At 38.0% G+C, this 20,319-nt stretch overlaps 2 protein-coding genes across 2 annotated transcripts; both read right to left on the reverse strand.

The window, feature by feature from the left end:
- Positions 1-1,641: 1,641 nt before the first annotated feature.
- Positions 1,642-12,897, reverse strand: olfm1a (olfactomedin 1a). The gene is made up of 6 exons (XM_020649762.2): positions 12,639-12,897; positions 9,184-9,333; positions 8,613-8,768; positions 7,132-7,351; positions 6,348-6,454; positions 1,642-5,215 (listed from the first exon to the last, which is right to left on the reverse strand). Exons 1-6 carry the CDS (start codon positions 12,702-12,704, stop codon positions 4,553-4,555), a joined length of 1,362 nt encoding a protein of 453 aa, XP_020505418.1. The 5' UTR covers positions 12,705-12,897; the 3' UTR covers positions 1,642-4,552.
- A 2,354-nt stretch (positions 12,898-15,251) lies between these two features.
- pierce1 (piercer of microtubule wall 1) lies at positions 15,252-19,889 on the reverse strand. The gene is made up of 3 exons (XM_020649784.2): positions 19,761-19,889; positions 15,868-15,946; positions 15,252-15,490 (listed from the first exon to the last, which is right to left on the reverse strand). The coding sequence occupies exons 1-3, from the start codon at positions 19,853-19,855 to the stop codon at positions 15,299-15,301; spliced, it is 366 nt and encodes a 121-aa protein (XP_020505440.1). The 5' UTR covers positions 19,856-19,889; the 3' UTR covers positions 15,252-15,298.
- Positions 19,890-20,319: the final 430 nt, after the last annotated feature.

Raw genomic sequence — 20,319 nt, forward strand, 5'->3', positions numbered from 1 at the left:
AGTATCAACAATGACAGAAACTTTAAAAATATAATATAAAATAAAATAATGTTTTATTATTAATACGTTTTTTTTTAATTGTACAAATTGTCAAGTCTTTGTTAACCAAAGTGTTTTACATTCATGGGTGATTGTATATTTTTTACATACTAAAGTCAATATAATTAAGGCATATTGTCAAACAAATCCTTTCGTGGACTTTCTATTTAATAATTTTTGTATGGTTTTAAAACAGTTGTGTGTGCTTGTCATTATAACCTTGAACAGGTTATGCCTGTTCATCAACATCACCTCAAACAGTTGTGAAAGACACAGCTAATTCACAATAACATGTCACAACCTTTTCTCTGAAAAGATTTCTGCTCAAAAACAGAAGCAGAATCTGTTGGCATGTGACACGGTTCCAGGTGTCCAAATTGTTCTGTTTTTCGATTAGTCAAAATAGTAAACTTGTATTTAAACAAGGTGCACAACCTGTGAACAAAACATTTAAATGTTTCCTAGAGCTTCGTTTCAATTTCCAATTGCCCCATACAACTTGTCTTTGTGAGGCTTTTTTATTTTTTCACCGCCTTAAGCTTAAGTTTTGTACGGAGCCCAGAAGGGGACATGAACGTAAATTTCTGCTTGTAGTTCGGGATGAGGTGAATCAAACAGTGGTCAGAGAGTCCTAAAGCTGCACAGGGAACAGAGTGATATGAATCCTTTATTACTGTGTAGCAGTGTTCCAGTGTGTTAGCTCCTCTGGTGGGACACTTAATATGTTGTCTGTATTTTGGAAGTTCGTGGGTCAGATTTGCTCTGTTAAAATCACCAAGAATAATGAGCAGAGAGTCAGGAAGTTTTTTTCTCCACGTCTGTAATCTGGTCAGCCAGGTGCTGTAACGCCTCTGTTACACAGGCCTGAGGTGCAGAGCAGTCTATTGCCAGCAAACACTCTGACATTTATTTGGAGCTATCTACTTGTGTATGACAGTGGCATCACTGCCTAACCTTTAAGTTAATGCAAAAGCATCTCCTATGCTAGCAATGTGATTGCACATTCAGGTGATTTCTAATAAGCTGTACAATTTTATTAATTTTGTACCCATCATTGCAGAGATACACACGAGGGATGTTCTTGTTATTATTTCCAGAAAAATAGTGTTTTAGCTGTCAAGTAGGTTGGGTGGCTAGGCTTGGGGGAGCATTAAGTGTGTGTGTGTGTGTGTGTGTGTGTGTGTGTGTGTGTGTGTGTGTGTGTGTGTGTGTGTGTGTGTGTGTGTGTGTGTGTGTGTGTGTGTGTGTGTGTGTGTGTGTGTGTGTGTGTGTGTGTGTGTGTGTGTGTGTGTGTGTGTGTGTGTGTGTGTGTGGGTGTCTCTGTGTTTAAATGTTTGGTATTATGTTTTGGATTTACCTTACTGATGAGTGTATTTATGTTTTGTAAGGACCCCCTCTAAAATGAGATGACGCATCTCAAAGGATTATCCTTCAAATAAATTACAAAAATTACAAAAGTAGCATTTACGCATATTAAATGAATGATTAAATGAGATGTGTACAGGCTTATCAGAAATATGTTAACGTTGTCGTTTCTTACAGTGTTGCACCTCAGAATAGAAGTCATCTCTAAGACACAAACTGAAACAGCACGCTGACAAGTTCATTTATCAAGTGGAGCCTCTTTATTTGACTTAAAAAAAGAATAAACAAATGAAAAAAACAACCTCCAACTGATGGGGTTGGGTGATGCAAATCACGTCTGTTAAGGCCAGTGGTTACCAAACAGAAAAATCTTTTACACACATTTATCATGCTGTCTGCTGTTTTCTTTCTTTAGATAATTAATCATGTCTGCTGTTTCCATCAGTTTACACATATTCAACACTCTGCTGTAACATAGGAGGCAAAAGTCTGACATCACATGTTTAGAATGTGTTGAAATACAAACCATGAAGAAGAAGCAATAGAAAATAGTTGTGCACTGTTTAATTGAAATACAATTCCCTCAAGAAATTCCTTATAAATGTCTTTCCTCTACTCACTACTTGACAAATAAAACCTACACGAATGGGTTAAATATTTAGGAGTTTGTGAAAAACAATGACAATACCAGCACAAAAGAGAGTAAAAAACAAAACGAAAAACAAGTCCTCTGATCGTGACAGTTCCAGGCTGGGCTTTAAACTGGACCAGCAGAGCCTGATTGCCATTCCTGACACATTCAGTTACTAAATAAATACTTGACCAACCTAGCATTTGAAAAAAATAACTTTGGTTGGACAAAAACAAATTGCGAGTGAACACACTGATACCATAGTGAACAGATATTGACCAGCCAGTGGACACACCAACCTGCCACTGGACAAAAAACATGCCGGAAACTCCAATCTTCTGATGGCTTACAAGGCCAATGCAGTGGGTAGACAACAACTGCTATAGGATGTACACCCCCATGATGATAGATGGACATTTTTTTAAGTTTTCCTTTTTTATTTCACATGTCCAAAATGAACTTCAAATTAAAGAAAATAAAAAATAAAACCTGCCAATGGACTGACACTGGTGAGCGGACACACACAGACCAACCTGGTGGACAAAATGACTTGGTGGATATACACCAACATAATGGTGGACAAACACCAACTTGTCAGTTGACAGACAATGACATGCCAGTGAACCCTTCGATAAAAAAAAATCCTGTCTGCTGGGCAGAAGTTCCAGTGTACAGATGATTACTGCCAGAGGACATACAAACCTGTTGACGGACAGATACAAAACTTTAAATGGACAGCCAAGCAAACGATTGCCTTTGGACTTAACAACCTGATGATTGATAGACACAAATCTGCATGTGGACAGACATCAACCTGATGGTGGAGAAACCAACTTGCCAGTACAGACAATCTGCCAATGGAAGCTTCCAAAGACATAGAAGTAAAACAAAGTTTGCTTGCCTGTAGACAGACAATGACTGACAGAGGAGACATTAACCTTAAGGACAGACACAAACCTGCCGTTGAACAGACAACAACAGCTATTTTCCTGCCGTTGGATTTACCAATCTGATGATGGACGGAACCACACTTGTCTGAAAAGATATCAACATCCCAGTAACAAACAAACATACTGATGGACAAAGGAACTTGCCAACAATAATCCGATGGACAGACATCAATCTGCCAATAGACAGACATTGACTTGCCAGTATACACACTGTCAGAGGTTGACCTATTAATGGACCAATATTGAACTGCCAGTGGACAGACAGCCACCTGCTGGAGTACAGATGTGTAGATGGAGGCTCCTGAGCTAAAGAAGTAGGATTTCAGTGGCTTCTTGGCATTGAGGACTCCTACGTCACTTTGAAACATACCAGAAAACCAAAGGATTCTGAAGTTTTGTTAAGCCACGAAAAACTGGTTTAATATGTAGTTTGTGATTAACTGTCAGGATCCCAAACAAAATTCTAATAAAACACACCAGCACACACATCCTAGTCAATGGGTTGAATGCTTATTTTGTGGCTTCAGGTCAGTGATCTGACATAATTTTCAACCTGTTGTGAGGATGTGGTAGAGGCTAATAGCGGTACTAAAAACTGAAATATTGTCGGAAAGTGTAACCCTTATAAATCTTTTGTATTACTTTTAATGCACAACAGTCATAAGGAACTTATTACTATTATTTGTATTGTTATTACTATCATTACTTCAGAGTCAGAACAGTACATTTGATTTCAGTGTCAGAAAAAGTCACCCGAAGAAAATGTCTTTGTAAAAAATGTGTAGCATTCTTCTGTGCACCATCAAATACTTAAAACATTTCAGTGTCTTGTATTGTGACAGAGTTCCATTGCTGTGATTGTATCATTGTGTTGTTCACATTTGAAGTGCATTTGTGTGAACCTTTTTTAATGACCTTAAAAAAACCTACCAGTCAAAATGTAACTTTATATTTATTTCATTATAGACCACAAAGAACCAAATTGATGAAAAACTTTAGTATAGAGAGTGTCGGGACGTGTTTAGCCTAGCTTTTAAAAAAAATCACCTGTATATGCTAAAGTCTAAGTAGCAGTTAGCATTGGAGCCATCTGTTCACCAGCTACCATACTGTAGGGGCATTAGCCTTGCGCTGTATCTGTAACATTCTGAATTATAGGTTGGGTTGTATGTTTAAACTGTTGATTGAACAACCTGACTACAGACCAGCTAGTCGAGTGATAAGATTATCACAACAGTGCTAAGCTAGGCTAATAAACTTCTTTTTATCCTTAAGTAACAAGATAACTCTATGTTCCTCTGACATTTGTCAAGTCAAAATGAGGATTTGGTTAAGGTTTGTATTTGCTCTTTTAGTTACTGTATTTTGTTTTACATAGCAATATTATGGCACCCAACAAAGAATTATTTTTTCTCTTTTTTTATTGGAAGTTAAGACAGTAAAAGTACACGGGGCTTGTCTTTTATTGTGTTATTTTATCAAGTTTTAAAGATAACCTAAATTTATTCTTAACGTTACTGTTTAACGTCTAGCAGACTAATATTATGGAACTTCTTTGCTCTTTATGTTACTGTATGATGTGATAGAGTGTAACATTATAAAGGACTTGGTGACCGTTGTTCCAGGCGTACAGCGCTCTGTCCCGAGGGTTGTAGTCGAGCATGGACAGGTGACTGTATTTATTGGTCAGAGGAATATCGATGTACTCATAGGTGGAGGAGTTGGTGGAGTAGGCGTAGTACACTTTGGTTCCACCAGAGTATCCATTAGTCACGTACAGTGTTCCACAGATCATGAAGGCCTCGCCAGCACTGCGTTTTGGATGGTTGGTGGTCCAGCTGCGGATGATCTGTAGAGTATTTGGATTTAACTGGCTGAGGACGATGTTTCCAGCATTCTGATTGGTAGCATAGACAGCCCAGAGCCCTCCCTCATCCACCATAAGGTCAATGTCAGAATGCCCTCCCCAGGAGTAATGGTACATGTTGTTGTAGCCGGCGAAGTCGAGCTGTCTGGAGCGGCTGATGAGCGATGTGCTGAAGTCGAATTTGATGATTGTGTGACTCTGAAACTTGTTGAAGTAAATGGATCCGTTATAGACCACCTGGCCTGTACCAGACCAGGGGTGAGGCAGGCGATGAGAGGTGAAGTTATCCGTTGTCATAAAGTCATACATCGACTGATACTCCCTAACAAAACGGTTGTTATGATAACCATCCATGTACCACACCTACAAGGGAAGAAATCAAATTAATGTGTAAGTATTTAAAAAAAATCTAGAGTCAAACGTTTCCATAGAATACAAAGGCAATTATTGTCAAAGGGTTGTTGTTTGGTTGATATGTAAACATTTTTTATCACTAAAGGTCTGAAAACTATTGTGAGCTTTCAAGTCTGAAAGCTTTCAATTTGTTGAGATGTATTTGTACCCTGTTGACTAAGTGTTACGGATTTTCTTGTTGCTTATCTTGTCACAAACGTATATAAGTTGATTTCTTTAAAGATAAATCTAGTTTACATTCTGTACCACTCATTGTAAAACTTAGCTTGAGAAGAGATGAAAAAAACTATTTTGATCACAAAAGCCCCAAAAGCTCTGCAATTAAAAGCTTCTTCAGACACATGCTCTGGTAGTAGCATTGACTGGTGTTAAAAAAGATAATATTTAGTCGACAAGCTTCGCTATGGTCGGGTTTCATTTTTTGTATGAAACAAAAAGGCCTCAGTAATTTTTAGTCTGTTTCATACCCAGTTGAACTTGTAAAAGCACATTAAAGATTTAGATGAAGCGGACTTTCAGCTAAGAGCCATGCTAATCATTTCTTCCTGTTTCTGACTGGTCTGATCACATCGACTCATCCCAAATATCATTCCCATTAATCCTGTTTTAATCCTGAATCATTGTTGACTAATAAGAGTTTTTAAACTTAATAATGTAGTAGTAGTAGTAGTAGTTGTCGTCGTCGTAGTAGTCATAGTCGTAGTAGTAGTAGTAGTAGTAGTCGTCGTAGTAGTCATAGTTGTAGTAGTAGTAGTAGTAGTATTCGTAGTAGTCGTAGTAGTAGTAGTAGTAGTAGTAGTAGTAGTATTCGTAGTCGTAGTCGTAGTAGTCGTAGTTGTCGTAGTAGTAGTAGTAGTAGTAGTAGTAGTCGTAGTCATCGTAGTCGTAGTAGTCGTAGTAGTCGTAGTCGTAGTCGTCGTAGTAGTAGTAGTAGTCGTAGTCGTAGTCGTTGTCGTTGTAGTCGTAGTAGTAGTAGTCGTAGTCGTAGTAGTAGTCGTAGTAGTAGTCGTAGTAGTAGTAGTAGTAGTAGTAGTAGTATTAGTAGACTTTTGTTGTTTCTGCTGAGACTTAATAGACTTACTCTATTGTCTCCAGCTGGGGCAAGCGGGTCAGTCATCCATGATCCAAATCTAGATCCAGAGGTCTTGATGGTGATTGGTTCAGAGATTCCTGTCAGCTTCCCACAGGCTGAAACATTAGCAAGGCATTATGGTACAGATTAGACAAATACATATGAATGCATAAAGGCGCAGATAAGAACGAAATAACATACAGTTTTTGTTTGTTTGTTTAACTGTCGTTCAAAAACCAACCTTCCTTTTTGTCTATTAATATATCTGTTTCTTTACCAATCTGTTTTTTTTTGTTTCCGTTTTTTATCTTTGAGGCTACAGTTTATTTGGGCAAATTGTAAATCACATTGAATGATTGTTGATATTTAGGCTAAGAGGAAGGTACAAGTCCCTTGTTGAAAAATAAAGCTTCTCAAGTATCCATTTTTGGCTGGCTCCAAAAGACCTTGAAGTCCCATACACACCCATATTAAAATTTCCATTTTAACTTGACAAACTAATATGTTGACAGCTTGGTACACAAAAAAATTGGTCTTATTAGTTATTGTCACTATTGGCTACTGCCATGGATAGGCTTCAAACAAGACCATTTAGTAACCAATGGGTGATACTCAGGCTTCATCCTGTATTATTTACAGTCTATGGTTTAACCCCAGGTGAAGGGAGATCTCTTCCACCAGAACCAATTCAAATTGTGTTCATCTGAGAAATCAAAATCCTGCCTTCTCGTGCCCTCCTTGTACTACCACAGCCAAACATCTACAAGTACCACATGTTAACGTGTTTGCTCACCCAGCCTCTGCATGCAGGCCTTCAGCCGGTCCTCCAGGCTCATAACTCTGCTGTGGAGCTCCTGGTAGTCCAGACCCCCAAGTTGTTCCTGCAGGTTTCCCAGCATATCTGTCACATTAGCTGCCTCTTCCTTAAATTGCCGCACCAGCAGAGCGTCCGCCTTGTAGGTCTCCAGTACTGGGATCAGAGGACGTAACTCCTCCATCTTTTCTTTGATGGACTGATGGACAAACAGACAGCAGACATTAAGATAAATGTCTTGGTCAGACATTTCCACATGTCCTCTGACCAACTTCATCATGGTGGATCCCCCTTAGACTCCATATTAACTTTAGCAGATTTCAACATATCTACAGCCTGGAACAAAAGGTCTGTCTCCCCTCCCAACACCAAAAATATGGACACTGAATTTTTACATCGCTCACCTCATAAAATTATATTAAACCTTAAATATATATTATTAAAGCCCACATTGTCAAAGATGAAGATTCAAACAGGCATTGGCCAAACCCTAAGTCACTTCTCAGTGTCTATTATTTATACAGTTCTGAAACTAACACTCATGTCTACACAAGATATTTTGTTGCAGCACATTTGCAGAAGCTTTAGCTCTCTGCCTGTGTAATAAGGAAAGCCATAAGGCACAGTGTGGAGTGTAGGTCACCAGTAATCAGATCCTGACACACAATCAATAAAGTTGCATAAGTAAAACAAAGGAAATCAACATGAAGCATGACAAAATCCTGTGGGGGGTACACAGTGTGACATGGCTTACCGCATCTCACTGTAACAACAATCTGTACACCTTTAAACACTGTGCCAATTTCCTTTTAAAGGCAGAATATGCAATTCTTTGATCCAGCAGATGTCGCCCTTGAGCACCAGCATGAAACCAAAACAACTTGCGCTGCGTTCTTGTGTTAGCGTGCTAATGCTAGCAATCTTTATTATGCTCGTATCTTCACATTGTATGTAAATTTACCCAAAATGACCGTGATCTAGAAACACTTACGTGACATTCAATTAAGCAGTGAGTACAGTATATTATTCTTCTTTTCTTTAGTCCCTCAATTAACCAACTTTTATACGCAAGGTGATGAGCCGGCAGGCCAGCCGGCCGTCCCGGCGATGTAAACAAAGGGAAGCTAAGTCTCAGAAAGCTCGGAAAGCATCACAGACAGTGGGACTCGGGTGTTACACCCATTGTAGACACTCATGACTCACAGAGTTATTAACAGAGGATATACTTGATTTCTACTACATTTAAGTGTGAAAAATCACATATTCAGCCTTTAAGGGAAATATTATAAAACTTACAATGTTCGCACACATGAGGTTTTTGTACAACAATGTGAAGTTGTGTATCTCATTGTATCTCATTTATGAAATATAATGCTTATGTAAATGTTTAATAGATTGCAAAAAGCTTTGCAAAGTCGTTGATGGCAGTTTAAGGCATGATGTCATGATGTAGGCTTTACCCTGTACTGTCGGGCGATGTTGCTCTCGTGTCCATCTTCCACCTGTTTGAATTTATTCTCGAGACCCTTCAGCTGAATTTCCATTTTCTCCACAAACTGCAGATCTCTTTGAGTCCTTTGGTCCAGAACCTCAATGGACTGACTCATATTCTGAACCTGGAACATGGAAACAGATTTTATTTATTACTGCTTTGACAATCGCTTTACTTTTAATGCACCATTATAATAACAGTGGGTTAACAGATTAAACCAGAATCAGTGGTAAAGTAAGTTTTAGTGTATATTCTGCTGCATCATTTAATTTATAACATTACGATACTTCTACTCCAAAGACATAAACACTAAATACTTGTACCTTTGAATAAATATTCCTAAATCAGGAACACCTGATGTTGCACTGAGCTGTATGTTTTTTTTGCATTGTTGCAAGGCTAATTTCATCTTCAGGACAATAAATTCAAAATTTCATATCAAATGTAACTATAATCAGAGATGTCAGTATGGTTCTTAAACTTATCTATGAGTAGTATTTGTATGCAGTGGTATAATAATCTGCTGTAATATATCATACCCTCTCCAGCAGCTGCCTTAGCTGTTTTGTTCGAGCATCTCTGGAGCAGACTGACTGCTGAGGAGCAACCACCGTACAAACACATCGACCCTCAGCATCCTGAGCTGAACTGTACACCTGCCAGCCTTCCTCAGGGGTAGAAGGACCTACCTGTTAGACAGGAAGTATGAGGACCATGTTAGAAAGAAGATAACTCGAGTGCATGGTTAAATTACCAATAACGCCTCTTTCTTCTGCAGACTGATTAAATAATAAAAAAAATAACAGGAGAAAGATTTGTCTTGTGTTGTTTGTATTTGATGTCATCTACAGGGTAAACTTGGTACAGTATATCTGTAATCTGTCAGACTATATATGATCAAATATATAGATCTATGTATATTAGGCATTCAGGCATCAATGTTGGTAGAGGAGGAGCCAAGGAGTGGGAGAATTGTTTAAATAACAAAATGTGATTCAAAATGTGTGAAATTGTCAAAGATGTGTGAAAACCAGAGACTGTGTTATGTATTAAAATTCACTGTTTTCACTCTGTCTTTATTATTCAGTGTCCCTGCATATAGTCAAGAATTGAAACCTAAGTATGTACATTTAGATCAAAAACATAATCTCAAAGGTGGCACAGAGGTTAGAGCACGTGCCCCATGTATGGAGGCTATAGTCCTCCAAGCGGGCAGTCCAGGTTCAAATCCAGCCTGTGGCTACTTTCCCACATGTCATTCCCTACTCTCTTTCTCCCTGATTTCCAAGTGTATCCACTGTCCTATCTCTCTGATAAAGGCACAAATTGCCCCCCCCCCCAAAAAATAATCTCAAAGACATGTGTTTCTTTCTTATGGACAAGTAATTTAAATTTTAGGTTTTTAAACCTTAAATAAATCTCTAGGCCACTAAATCAAACAGACAAACCAATAAAAACCAATAAAGTCTAGGACACCCCTAAAATAATTATGTCCACTGCTAAACTAGCTCAGTAAAAACTCTAAAAGCTGAAAAATAAAAGAAAAAGCTTTAAGCAAAGCTAGGTGTGAAGCTTTGAAACAGACACTTCAGTTTTTAAGAGACTCGAGGCAAAGAAAAACCTGGGTTAATAAGCACAGAGACCGGGCACAGATTGATACTGTTAGAATAGAAAAGTGCAAAGACTGAAAGTGTTAGTCTTTGTGTAGCTTAGCTTAGCACAACAACTTAAGGCAGAAGATCATTGTTAACATCATTCATCACAGAGAAGCAGAAAGAACCCTGTTAGCATCTATGTTAGTGAAGTTGAGCACACAGACTAGAAAGAGGGGGATACTGTTGACAAAGCTTAGCACAGAGTCAAAATAGACAAATTGCTGGTGTAGCTAAGAACACAAGCTGGAACCAGAGAGAAACTATTAGCTTTGCAATTAAACATATTATTGTTTAAATATTTCAGGTTATTCAATGCACACATATTCTTAATCAATTCATCTAGTGGTCTTAATTTTTTCTGGTCTTAAGACAAATTTGGAATTTTCACTTTTGAAAATCCTGACTTTCCACAAATACGATTTATTGATAAAATCGATTTATCGCCCAGCCATACTTAGACCTGAAAGAGGAGCTTGTTTTTTAAACTATTCAATAAAATTTCTGCTGTTTACTAATTGACCATTGTGACCAGCAGCTCATATTCTCAGAGATATGTTTCTTGTTAAACATACAAATATTAAGCAAATTAGGGGAGACATTGGATTTTCCTTTTGTAAATTACCTAAGGAAATTGGGAGAGCATTAGCTTAAGCAATATTTCTAGAATGATCACTGGGAGGATAAAGTCCACTTGTTGGAGCATCTGCAACTCAGTTCTTTGTTCCTGCAGACCACTTTAGATTCTAAACAAAATGACTCAGAAGGCTGAGCCTGATCCGTGTGTGAATGAGTGTGAGAGAGTGTATGATTATGTGTGTATGAATGTGTGTGAAACGACTCAATGACATGCTGAGTAAAGTGCTTTGAGTGATCTGATGAGAGGAAAGCAATGTAAATATTCCCCCTATTCTCTCTTAATCATGACGTTTAAAGGATCACCATGTTCACATTTAGGAACGACTTTTAGAGAAAGTGGAGCCAAATAATAAAATTAGTTTATAGATGTTTAGTGAGACAGAAAAACACAACTTTAAGTTATTGTGATTCCATAAAACACAACTAGGACTGCACGATATGGGGGGGGGGGGGGGGGGGGGGGGTATCTTTGCGATATCTTTTCTATCTGTGACATATATTGCAATATTAAAAATATAAAATAATAAACATAATAAAAGTTGCCTTTGATGTGTGATTATTTTGTTGAATATTTCATTAATGAAATGAAGTGCGGTAAAAAAATGTATATTAAAGAATGTATATTATCTAAAACTCGTTTTTTATATCGCTCTGCTGTTCTTCAGGTTTTGCACTTGTGTTTGCAATATGACCCTCCTGAAGCAAATAAATACAAATAACTTTTTAAAACCACAAAATTAGCACTAATGAATCTGAGGATAGCTGGTAGTTTGCTGAAGCTTCCTCTGAATGCATCAACATGTGCACACGAGGGAGACCTAATTTCTTCTTTAATTTTATACTCCGTCATTTTATTGAGATAAATTCAGCCTTTTGCTATGTGTTTATTGCTGAAGCTCATTTTGCAATAATGATGCAATGGCGATATATTGTGAAGCCCTAGACGCCACTATCTTATAACATTATCATTAGCAGCAGTGAAGGTGTATTTACCTGTTTAGCTGTAACAGTTATAGTAGCTGAAATATTGTTACTAACCCTCTCTGTTTTTGATCCTGATTTGCAGTAACCCATCTGGTAATCTAGATCACATGCACATTTATTGGCATCCATTGGCCGAATTCTTATTCAAAAAACGACTACAAATAGAAGACCTTGATGAGGTATGTATCTATGTGAGGTTCAATTTCCTCTGAACCACTGAGCAAGGCATCCATATAGAGTGTGTGATGAGGAGGTGTAGGCTGGAATAAAATAGACAGTATGGATTAAATATAACGAATAACTTAATGTAAAGACAGATTAAGAAACATGACTTTGAACAAACTGTCCTGGCATCAATAAAATCGTGTTTATCACATAAAATCATCAAGAGATGTAATTATAGTTTTTACTTCCAGTCTTGATTTCTGTTCTTGTGCTCTGCTTATTTAATCTTCCACCTAAATATATAGTAGTATTTTTTGCCAAATATTTTAAACATGACCAGAGAACGTGGTTTTACTCAGGCTGTGAGTAAAATAGAGCAGAACAGAATAAAAATGGAATAAAAACAGAGTGTAGCGTTATGGTTCTATTAGAATAGAATTGAGTGTTCGAGATATAGACGAATGAAATTGAAACATTAAATATTGACCACAGATAAGCGAGACTGGAACATAATAGAGCACAGTGGAATATAAATAGAAACATTATATATTTACCACAGTGAAGACTGCACTGAACAGCAGCAGCAGGAAAATGTTGACCAGATTCTCCTCCGACTCCATCTGTGTCAAAAGCACATTCACCTCCTGCTGGTTAAACCTCCTTTGCCTAATTATTAACCTGGTTATCTGTTAACCTGGTTAGCTATGTTGTTATATATCTGGTTATTTGCTATCTGCCCCTCTGCTCCTCTCTCTTGTCTCTTCTTCCCTGCTCTTCCTTCCTCCTCCCACCGCTCTCTGGTCCCTCCATCCCTGCTCTTCCGCCTCCCTCCCTTCTCTCTTCCTCTCCCTCTCTCGTCTCCTGTACCTGCTCTTCCTCCTTCCTCCCTCCTCTTCTCCCCTCCCTCCTCTCTTTCCTTTTTCTACTTATTCCATCCTCGCTCTTCCTCCTCCCTCCCTCCTCTTTACCACATCCTTCATTGCTCACTCCTCCCCCTCATTTTTCTCTCTCATCTGATGCTAGGAAGAAGCCAAGTGGAAACAAGATCCTCCTGCTCAGTGTGTTTCTATATATGGGTTTATGATTGTGTGTATGTGACATCCAATGATTGGCCCATTTTACCACATATATGTGATTATGTATAAATATGCTTATATTTCTGTATGTTTGTAAATTCACATTCATTTCAAGAGATATTAATATTGATGTGATGTTTCGGTATCAACGTTTATAATGTTTTACTATACAAATTGGTTAATGCTGTTTTGATGTTCAGTGTGATGATGTTTGATTTGGGGACTGTGCAAGTTCAGTTTTGTGGTATCACTTATATGGGGTAATAATCAGGGTTGCTTTAATTTTGGTGTTAAGGAAGCAATATCCTGACAAGCTTATTAGCTAAAACATTTAAACTCAAGGCTACATCTACAAGATGACAAATTCTGGCAAGCTAGCTGACATTTGATTGGCTGAGGGGAAAGGGGCTCAAGGCTTATCTAATGTACTGATTTGATATTTGACAAATGAACCGCCAGACATGGGGGTGGTTAGAGCACATCTGTGTGACAGAATTTTCACTAAACATGTGTTTTATTTAGTAGATATCAGAAATATGGACAACAGTGATGGAGATGGAGAGAGACAGTGTCCCATCCAACCATTATCACAAGCCCTTATCTTGTTTACAGAGATACTAGCTGTTATTGGGTGAGTACAGGATGAACCCTCAACAGCTTGCCAGTCAATCACGGGGCTCACACTATATAGATAAACAGCCAACACACTCACATTAACACCTACAGGCAATTGACCTAACAAGCGCCCTATGGGGGCTGTATAAACATATGTATTATCCCAGCACCATACCAAGGCTCTCTGGGTAGAGAAAACATTATATGGACACAAACATTCACATTGTTTTTATACTTGTTTTTATACTACTTTATGTTGTTTTATAAAAACTCTGTAGCCTCTCTCTACTTCCCCCTTCGCCCCCAAACCAGCCACTCAAACTCTTTTTCCTTGCTTGCTATCTCTGCCTTCAAAGTCTTCAAATTTACTGCATTGCTTCCAGCGCATCTCATAGATGCGCTGGAAGTGAGATGCCTTTATGCCCCCAGCCCTCTGCCCACTCTCAGCTCTCCTAGACCCTGCTGTCCAAGGCCTTCTGCTGCCTCCTCCTTGCCAGAGATCGTGATCTCCTGCAGACATAGGCTGCTTTCCTATTGTAGGACTAAACCAGATTGATATATTGATTATTGCTGAGTCACTTTCCTTAACTCTGTACCTCATGATGATGAAAGTGAAGATGGTGATGTTTGATTAAAATAGAAACAAAGTGTGAACTTCTCTGCTACTTCAACAAAAGGCGTCAAATTATTCAAATTTAACTTATTTATGTTCAGGACAATTTGAAACCTCCCTCTGATTGAACACCTACAGGTAACCCACCAGCTCACTGTCCAGTAGGGACGCTCACTGAGGTCAGATGGGTGAAAATGTATCAGTCTGAGCAAGACACAAAGAAAAGAACAGGACGCAGATGGAGGAGAAAAAATTTCCTTAAATTAATCATCATTTTCCTCATTTGGTCGTCATGGAAACAACATCACCATCTGCTGGCACATCAGAGAGAGAGGAGGCGTGTGTGAGCTTGTATGTGTGTGTGTAAACCCTGCTGAGGACCATCTGACACTCACACACAAACTCACACTTACACACAGTGTTTGGAAAGAAATCAACATTTCAGTAAGAGAAGAAGAAACAGGAGATTCAGGATTTTTTTTACACTAAATATAATAGAAATACAGTATCTTTCAAACAGTGGAAGCAGAAAGCAACGATTTAAAGCGTGTACATGTAATGAGACTTATGTCAGACTAAAGTTTTATGACTTCTTGCTGATTTTGTAGTGAAATATTATCTCATCTCAAACATCTTATTGATATGTTCAATGTAATTATTTTTCCTCTTGGCTACATTAATTTAAATGTTATATTTATGATATTCATGATTTATTAATTAAAAAATAAATCTCTTCTCACAGATACCATGCAAAATGTAGAATCTCTACTCAGGGAACATTTTATTATGGGAAGTGTTTTGGTTTCTATTTTTATACCTTTGTAGTCAGAGTAGCATTAACAAATCAAGTAGCAGCAGATTCATCAGTTCAGATATGTTTATTTTAACAGCAGGACAGTTAACAGCTGTTTCATCCCTTGTTTCCATCATGGCATTGATTTACACAGTGATGGTAGTAACGGAGGTCGACTCTGTTTTTCTGGGTTGAAGTGGAAATCGTCACCCTGGCCCTGTCAAGAGACACATTGAAGCCATCATCGCGGTACATCCCGCTGTGCAGCATCACCTCTGAAAACTGACGAGAGGTCCCTTTAAACTGAGTCTGAAACACACAGACAGAAATATCTTGCATACTGGCCCTTTAAACACATTTAAACATTCTGTTTTAAGACACATTTAATAGTTTGTATTTCGGAAAAATCTCTCAATGGAACTTTATTTCAATTCTGCATTATTAATAATAAACATAGGACATGAATACTTTTTTCAGATTTGTAAGTTTACTTGTTTACTTTCAAATAGTTTTACATATTTCTTATCTTAAATGTACTAATTTATGTTTGCAACTTTCTTTTTAAAATATTCCTGTACCTTTGTTTAAAGTGAAATAAAAAACATTATAAAAACAAGACCAACAGAGACACAACTGATTCCATCTGTCTCACACCTGTCTGTTTTTATCACTTGTGTATCTCTCACCTGCATCTCGTGCACAGTTGGTTTCTTGCTGCCATAGGTTTGGTTTGATGTTCGATAAAGTGGGTGACTCTTTTTCTGACTGAAAAAGACACACAGCAGAGTTTTAGCTACAGTGTTATTTGTATTACAAACAATTGATTCTGATTCATCAAAAATACCACAGTCCCAGTTGAGACCTGAAGGAGGGTTACTGCCCTTTGTGATGTCACAAAGGGAAACTCTCCATTCAGCCTGTCAGAGCACAAATGTTCTAAAAAGTGGAGTAGGGTTAGTGTAGGGAAAAAGATGATGGAGATGATTCAAAAGAGGAGGGTTGCTGGTTGATGCCGATAGAACTATCAAGAACAGCTGTCGATGTTGTTGTTGATGACAATATTAACTATAAAACAATAAAATAAGTGCCTTACCTCTGTACACTGCCTGTCAGCACCTGAGTCCAATAAGACTTACAGCTGTTCATTTGCACTTACGATGTTATTTCCTCCTTTCTAGATTCTTGTGTTGTTTACTCTCTTATGCTTTGGATAAATACGTCTGCAAAATGAATTGTAGAATAATTTTGGGAGTTGGTACAATGCTAATTTGGCTTTACTAATAAAGAAAATGATGAAACTTACAATGTTCTGTATGCGTCACAATAGTGGTTCCCAGAGGTGTAAAGTAACGAATTACATTTACTCGCGTTACTGTAATTGAGTAGTTTTTTGGTGGACTTACTACTTTTTAAGTCGTTTTTAAAAGCTGTACTTTTACTTTTACTTAAGAAGGTTTTCTGTTAAGTATTGTAATTCGCTACATTTTAAATCACATCCGTTACTGAGTAAAAAAAATAGGCCTGCTATGAATGATTTTCCCTCATCGCACCAGCTCGTGAAGCACGGATAAGCACCTCCACTACAGCGGCTCTACCTGCTGAAGGTGTTAATAAACTGATGTCTCATTGTTTTAAGTCCAAGATGACTTAAATAAGTTGGCTGTGGTTCTTACTCTCGGACAAAGAAGTGGCTGAGGATGCTTTTTCTCACTACAGCCTTCGCGACTACAATCGCCGCTGCAGACCGCGAAAGCTCCGAGCGATAACACATTTAATTCCGGAAAGTTTTTCACAATAAAAGTCCTTTATTATCATCTCTTTGATGTGATTTTATTTTGAAGCAGACGTATGAGGAAGATGGATATTATAAGCTGCTGCAACATAACACATCTCAGATGTGTGAAAATAAATAGGCTACTTCAAACCAAACAGATTCAGTTGGAAGCTTCAGTAGCCTGCGAAAACACACAGTGACTAAAACATCTAATATAATCTCATACAGGCTCATGTTAAAACAATACATGGATTATCTTTCATCTCAGGTTTAGTTGCAGCTAAATCAGCCTTTGAGGCTGTATTTGAGACTAACCAGCCTCAGAATAATAAAACTAAAAACACTAAAATACTCTTTACACTGTTTATGATTGAGACAAAGACCCTTTTAGTATTTTCTTAAATAGTTTAAACATTTCCCTTCATAAAACAGCTGATTACTTACTAAACATATAAGCCTCGATTATTTATCCATCAATATTTATATTTTGTTTTTGTAAATGGGGTAGAAAAGAAAATGTTTATCTGAAAAGATAAACTTTATAAAGATTTGCCTTTAATTAAAAAAACTTTGAGATTAACATCCTCTCGTCCTTCACACACAAGAGTTGCGTTGTTAAAAAAAGTAACTAAGTAACTTTTACATTTTAAACAAGTTACTTTTTCTTTTACTGGAGAACATTTTTAAACTGGTACTTTTTCTTGTACTTAATTAAAATTGCATTAAAGTAACAGTACTTTTACTTGAGTAGAATATAATAGTACTCTTTACACCAACCTCTTGATGTGTCCCTAATTTGCTAAAAACATATTCATGCACTAGCTCAGTTTTGGTGTGTTGCCTTTCACTATAGGTCCCAGCTAGCAAGAAAACAGCCAAATCCTGCCAGTCCATTTTACATTAAAACAGAAATTTAGCCGAATCTCAGCCTTTACCTCTTAACCAATCCCAAACTTATCCTTGCAAATCTATTGCAAAGCAGAAAGCACAGGAAAAGAGCAAAAGGCATAGGGTGGGATGATCCAATCCCCTTAACTCTCCAACATCAGCGGACAAAATGGTTGACAGAGCTAGAAGGAGTGCAAGCATTCAAGGTGGATAGATGTCTTAAGCCAACAGATTTTGGTAAACTCCTTTGTTGCCAGTTGCATCACTTTTCTAACGCTAGTGAAAATGGATATGGCACTGTGACATATCTCAGGATGCAGAACAACAGCAACAGTGTTCATGTCTCTTTCATCTTGGGCAAAGCCAGAGTGACACCACATAAACAAGTGACAATTCCTTGCTTAAAACTCACTGCAGCAGTTCTTGCTGTTCGAGTGGACACCATGCTTCGAGCAGAAATGCAGCTCCCACTCGAAAAATCATGTTTCTGGACTGATAGCACATCAGTTTTAAAGTACATCAAGATAAAGATTTACTTTTATTGATTCCCGCAAGGGGAAATTTCAGTTTTTACACTCTGTAGTCATGCAACACACACATAGGCTGAAGTATATACACACATGCATACAAACAGGATCCTATGGACATGCACTAAGGGAGAGGTGTCAGAGTGAGGGCGCTCCTGAGCTGGGGGCGCTCCTGAGCTGGTGGTGGGGAGGGGGTTTGGTGCCATACCATAGTCATGGTTGCAGATGCTACTGCTCCACGCAGCTCATGGTTGCTTGGGAGAGTCATAAGTAGTCGACCTATCCTGACAAAAAAAGGACTGGTGCGTTCTACAAGACTGAAAACAAAGAGCAGCATACCGGACAGGCCAATAACTAAACTGTGCCTGCTCCAAGAAGCTACCTAATAAGATTAGATTATTACTGGTGAACTCTGACCCAAAGGGATTTTTTTTTTTGGTCAATTTTTATCTTAAGTTTGGCTCCTTTATATAAATATGTTTAAATTGTTTCTGTCCTCATGCCATCAACAATTAGGGGCCGGTGTGTTGGAGCCAAATGAGGTGTTTGTTTTGTGTGATGCTATTTTCCTTGTGGTTGTGTGTGTTGGCCCTCTACTGGGCACTATGTGTAGCCTGGGCGGATGCTGTGGTTAAGGCAAGGCTCCAGGTGAGGTGGGACAGGTGATTGAATGGAGGCAAACTGTTTTATTTTTTGTTTTTTTTTACCGTGTCAGCCTGTCAGAGTTAAACGATTCCAACGCGGATTTGTTTGTTTGATTCATAGACAGTGGTTCGTCATATTTTCCTTTATTTGATAAGAAGTGTTTAAAAATAAATGGATTGAAATATCCAAATCAAATCATCAATGGACTGTGTTCATTTCTTCGAGCTAAGCACGCGTCCCGAAAGCTTCCACATTCATCCCTCAAGTGACTTTTCTGGGTTTGTTAAAATTGGTCACTGCAGTAGGCGACAATAGGCCTATACAAAAACAAGTCGAACAGTAACATGAGTAAATGTAATTATTTACTTTCCACCGCTGCTCAATCAACCGAAGGTCCTGACTCCTCAGAAAATAAAAGTGTTAGGCGAAGTATAGGCCTCTTTAGAATATGACAAAATCTATAAAATCTTCAGTATTCTCACGTATTGTGTTGTTTTGTTTTTTTTAATTCATGAAAAGAATGCTAAAACAAGTCATAAAATGTTCCAATATCCCCCAATTCACACTACATTGCCATGCAACAAGCAGGATAATGTGTCGTTAGCGGGTTGCTGGGGAAAAGTGTTCTTGTCCAACATCTCTGTCTACTATGACCTAAACCCCCCGGTTTGACTACCCTAAATAAACCATACATGTGCCTTGAATAAGAGTAACCTATCTATTTAAGACTTTCAAAATAATTTACCTGTAACCACTGAAACAGTCGGGGTTGTTGAACCTGGACGGCAGGTTCGGGTCCGTTCTGTAAACATCGCACGTCTGGACTCTCTGATCCGCCATGGCTGACCCGAACTTTAGGACCGCAACAACACAGCGGTTACTAGGATACACGTGACGTCACCACGTCACTCATTGCTACTCCATAGAGTGTAAATAATAAGTCTGCGTGCTGTTAAAAGCATACAAAAAGACGAAGAATGGACATTTAATACTATGGCCTATACCCGGAAAAAGGATAGTAGAATAAATGTCCTGCAGGCTAGAGAAGAATAACAATTTGGTTTATCTGATCTCTACTCCACATTGTTAAATTTTCCAATTCAATATGGTTTATTGTTATGAATGTAGCCTGACAGTGACAAAAGTGCCAACTAAAATAATATTCTGAGTATAAAAAAAGATAAATGATAGGCTATTTCATCATAGTTCAACAACAACCAAATGATATTTGCATTCAGTAAGATTGAGGCTAAATGATAATACTGAAGTTCCATTGACCAGACACACTAAAAATAACACATTTC

Source organism: Labrus bergylta, chromosome 2 (assembly GCF_963930695.1).
Source record: "Labrus bergylta chromosome 2, fLabBer1.1, whole genome shotgun sequence".
NCBI classification, from domain to species: Eukaryota; Metazoa; Chordata; class Actinopteri; order Labriformes; family Labridae; genus Labrus; species Labrus bergylta.

Bases quoted from the DNA above. Each gene is read 5' to 3' on its own strand.
- pierce1 (XM_020649784.2), bottom strand. From the start codon at position 19,855: ATGGCGGATCAGAGAGTCCAGACGTGCGATGTTTACAGAACGGACCCG. The intron at 15,947-19,760 runs GTAAATTATTTT...TGTCTTTTTCAG, and splicing joins GACTGTTTCAGTGGTTACAG to TCAGAAAAAGAGTCACCCAC. The intron at 15,491-15,867 runs GTGAGAGATACA...TGTGTGTTTCAG, and splicing joins CAACTGTGCACGAGATGCAG to ACTCAGTTTAAAGGGACCTC.
- olfm1a (XM_020649762.2), bottom strand. From the start codon at position 12,704: ATGGAGTCGGAGGAGAATCTGGTCAACATTTTCCTGCTGCTGCTGTTC. The intron at 9,334-12,638 runs GTAAATATATAA...CCTGTCTAACAG, and splicing joins TCAGTGCAGTCTTCACTGTG to GTAGGTCCTTCTACCCCTGA. The intron at 8,769-9,183 runs GTATGATATATT...TCCATGTTCCAG, and splicing joins TAAGGCAGCTGCTGGAGAGG to GTTCAGAATATGAGTCAGTC.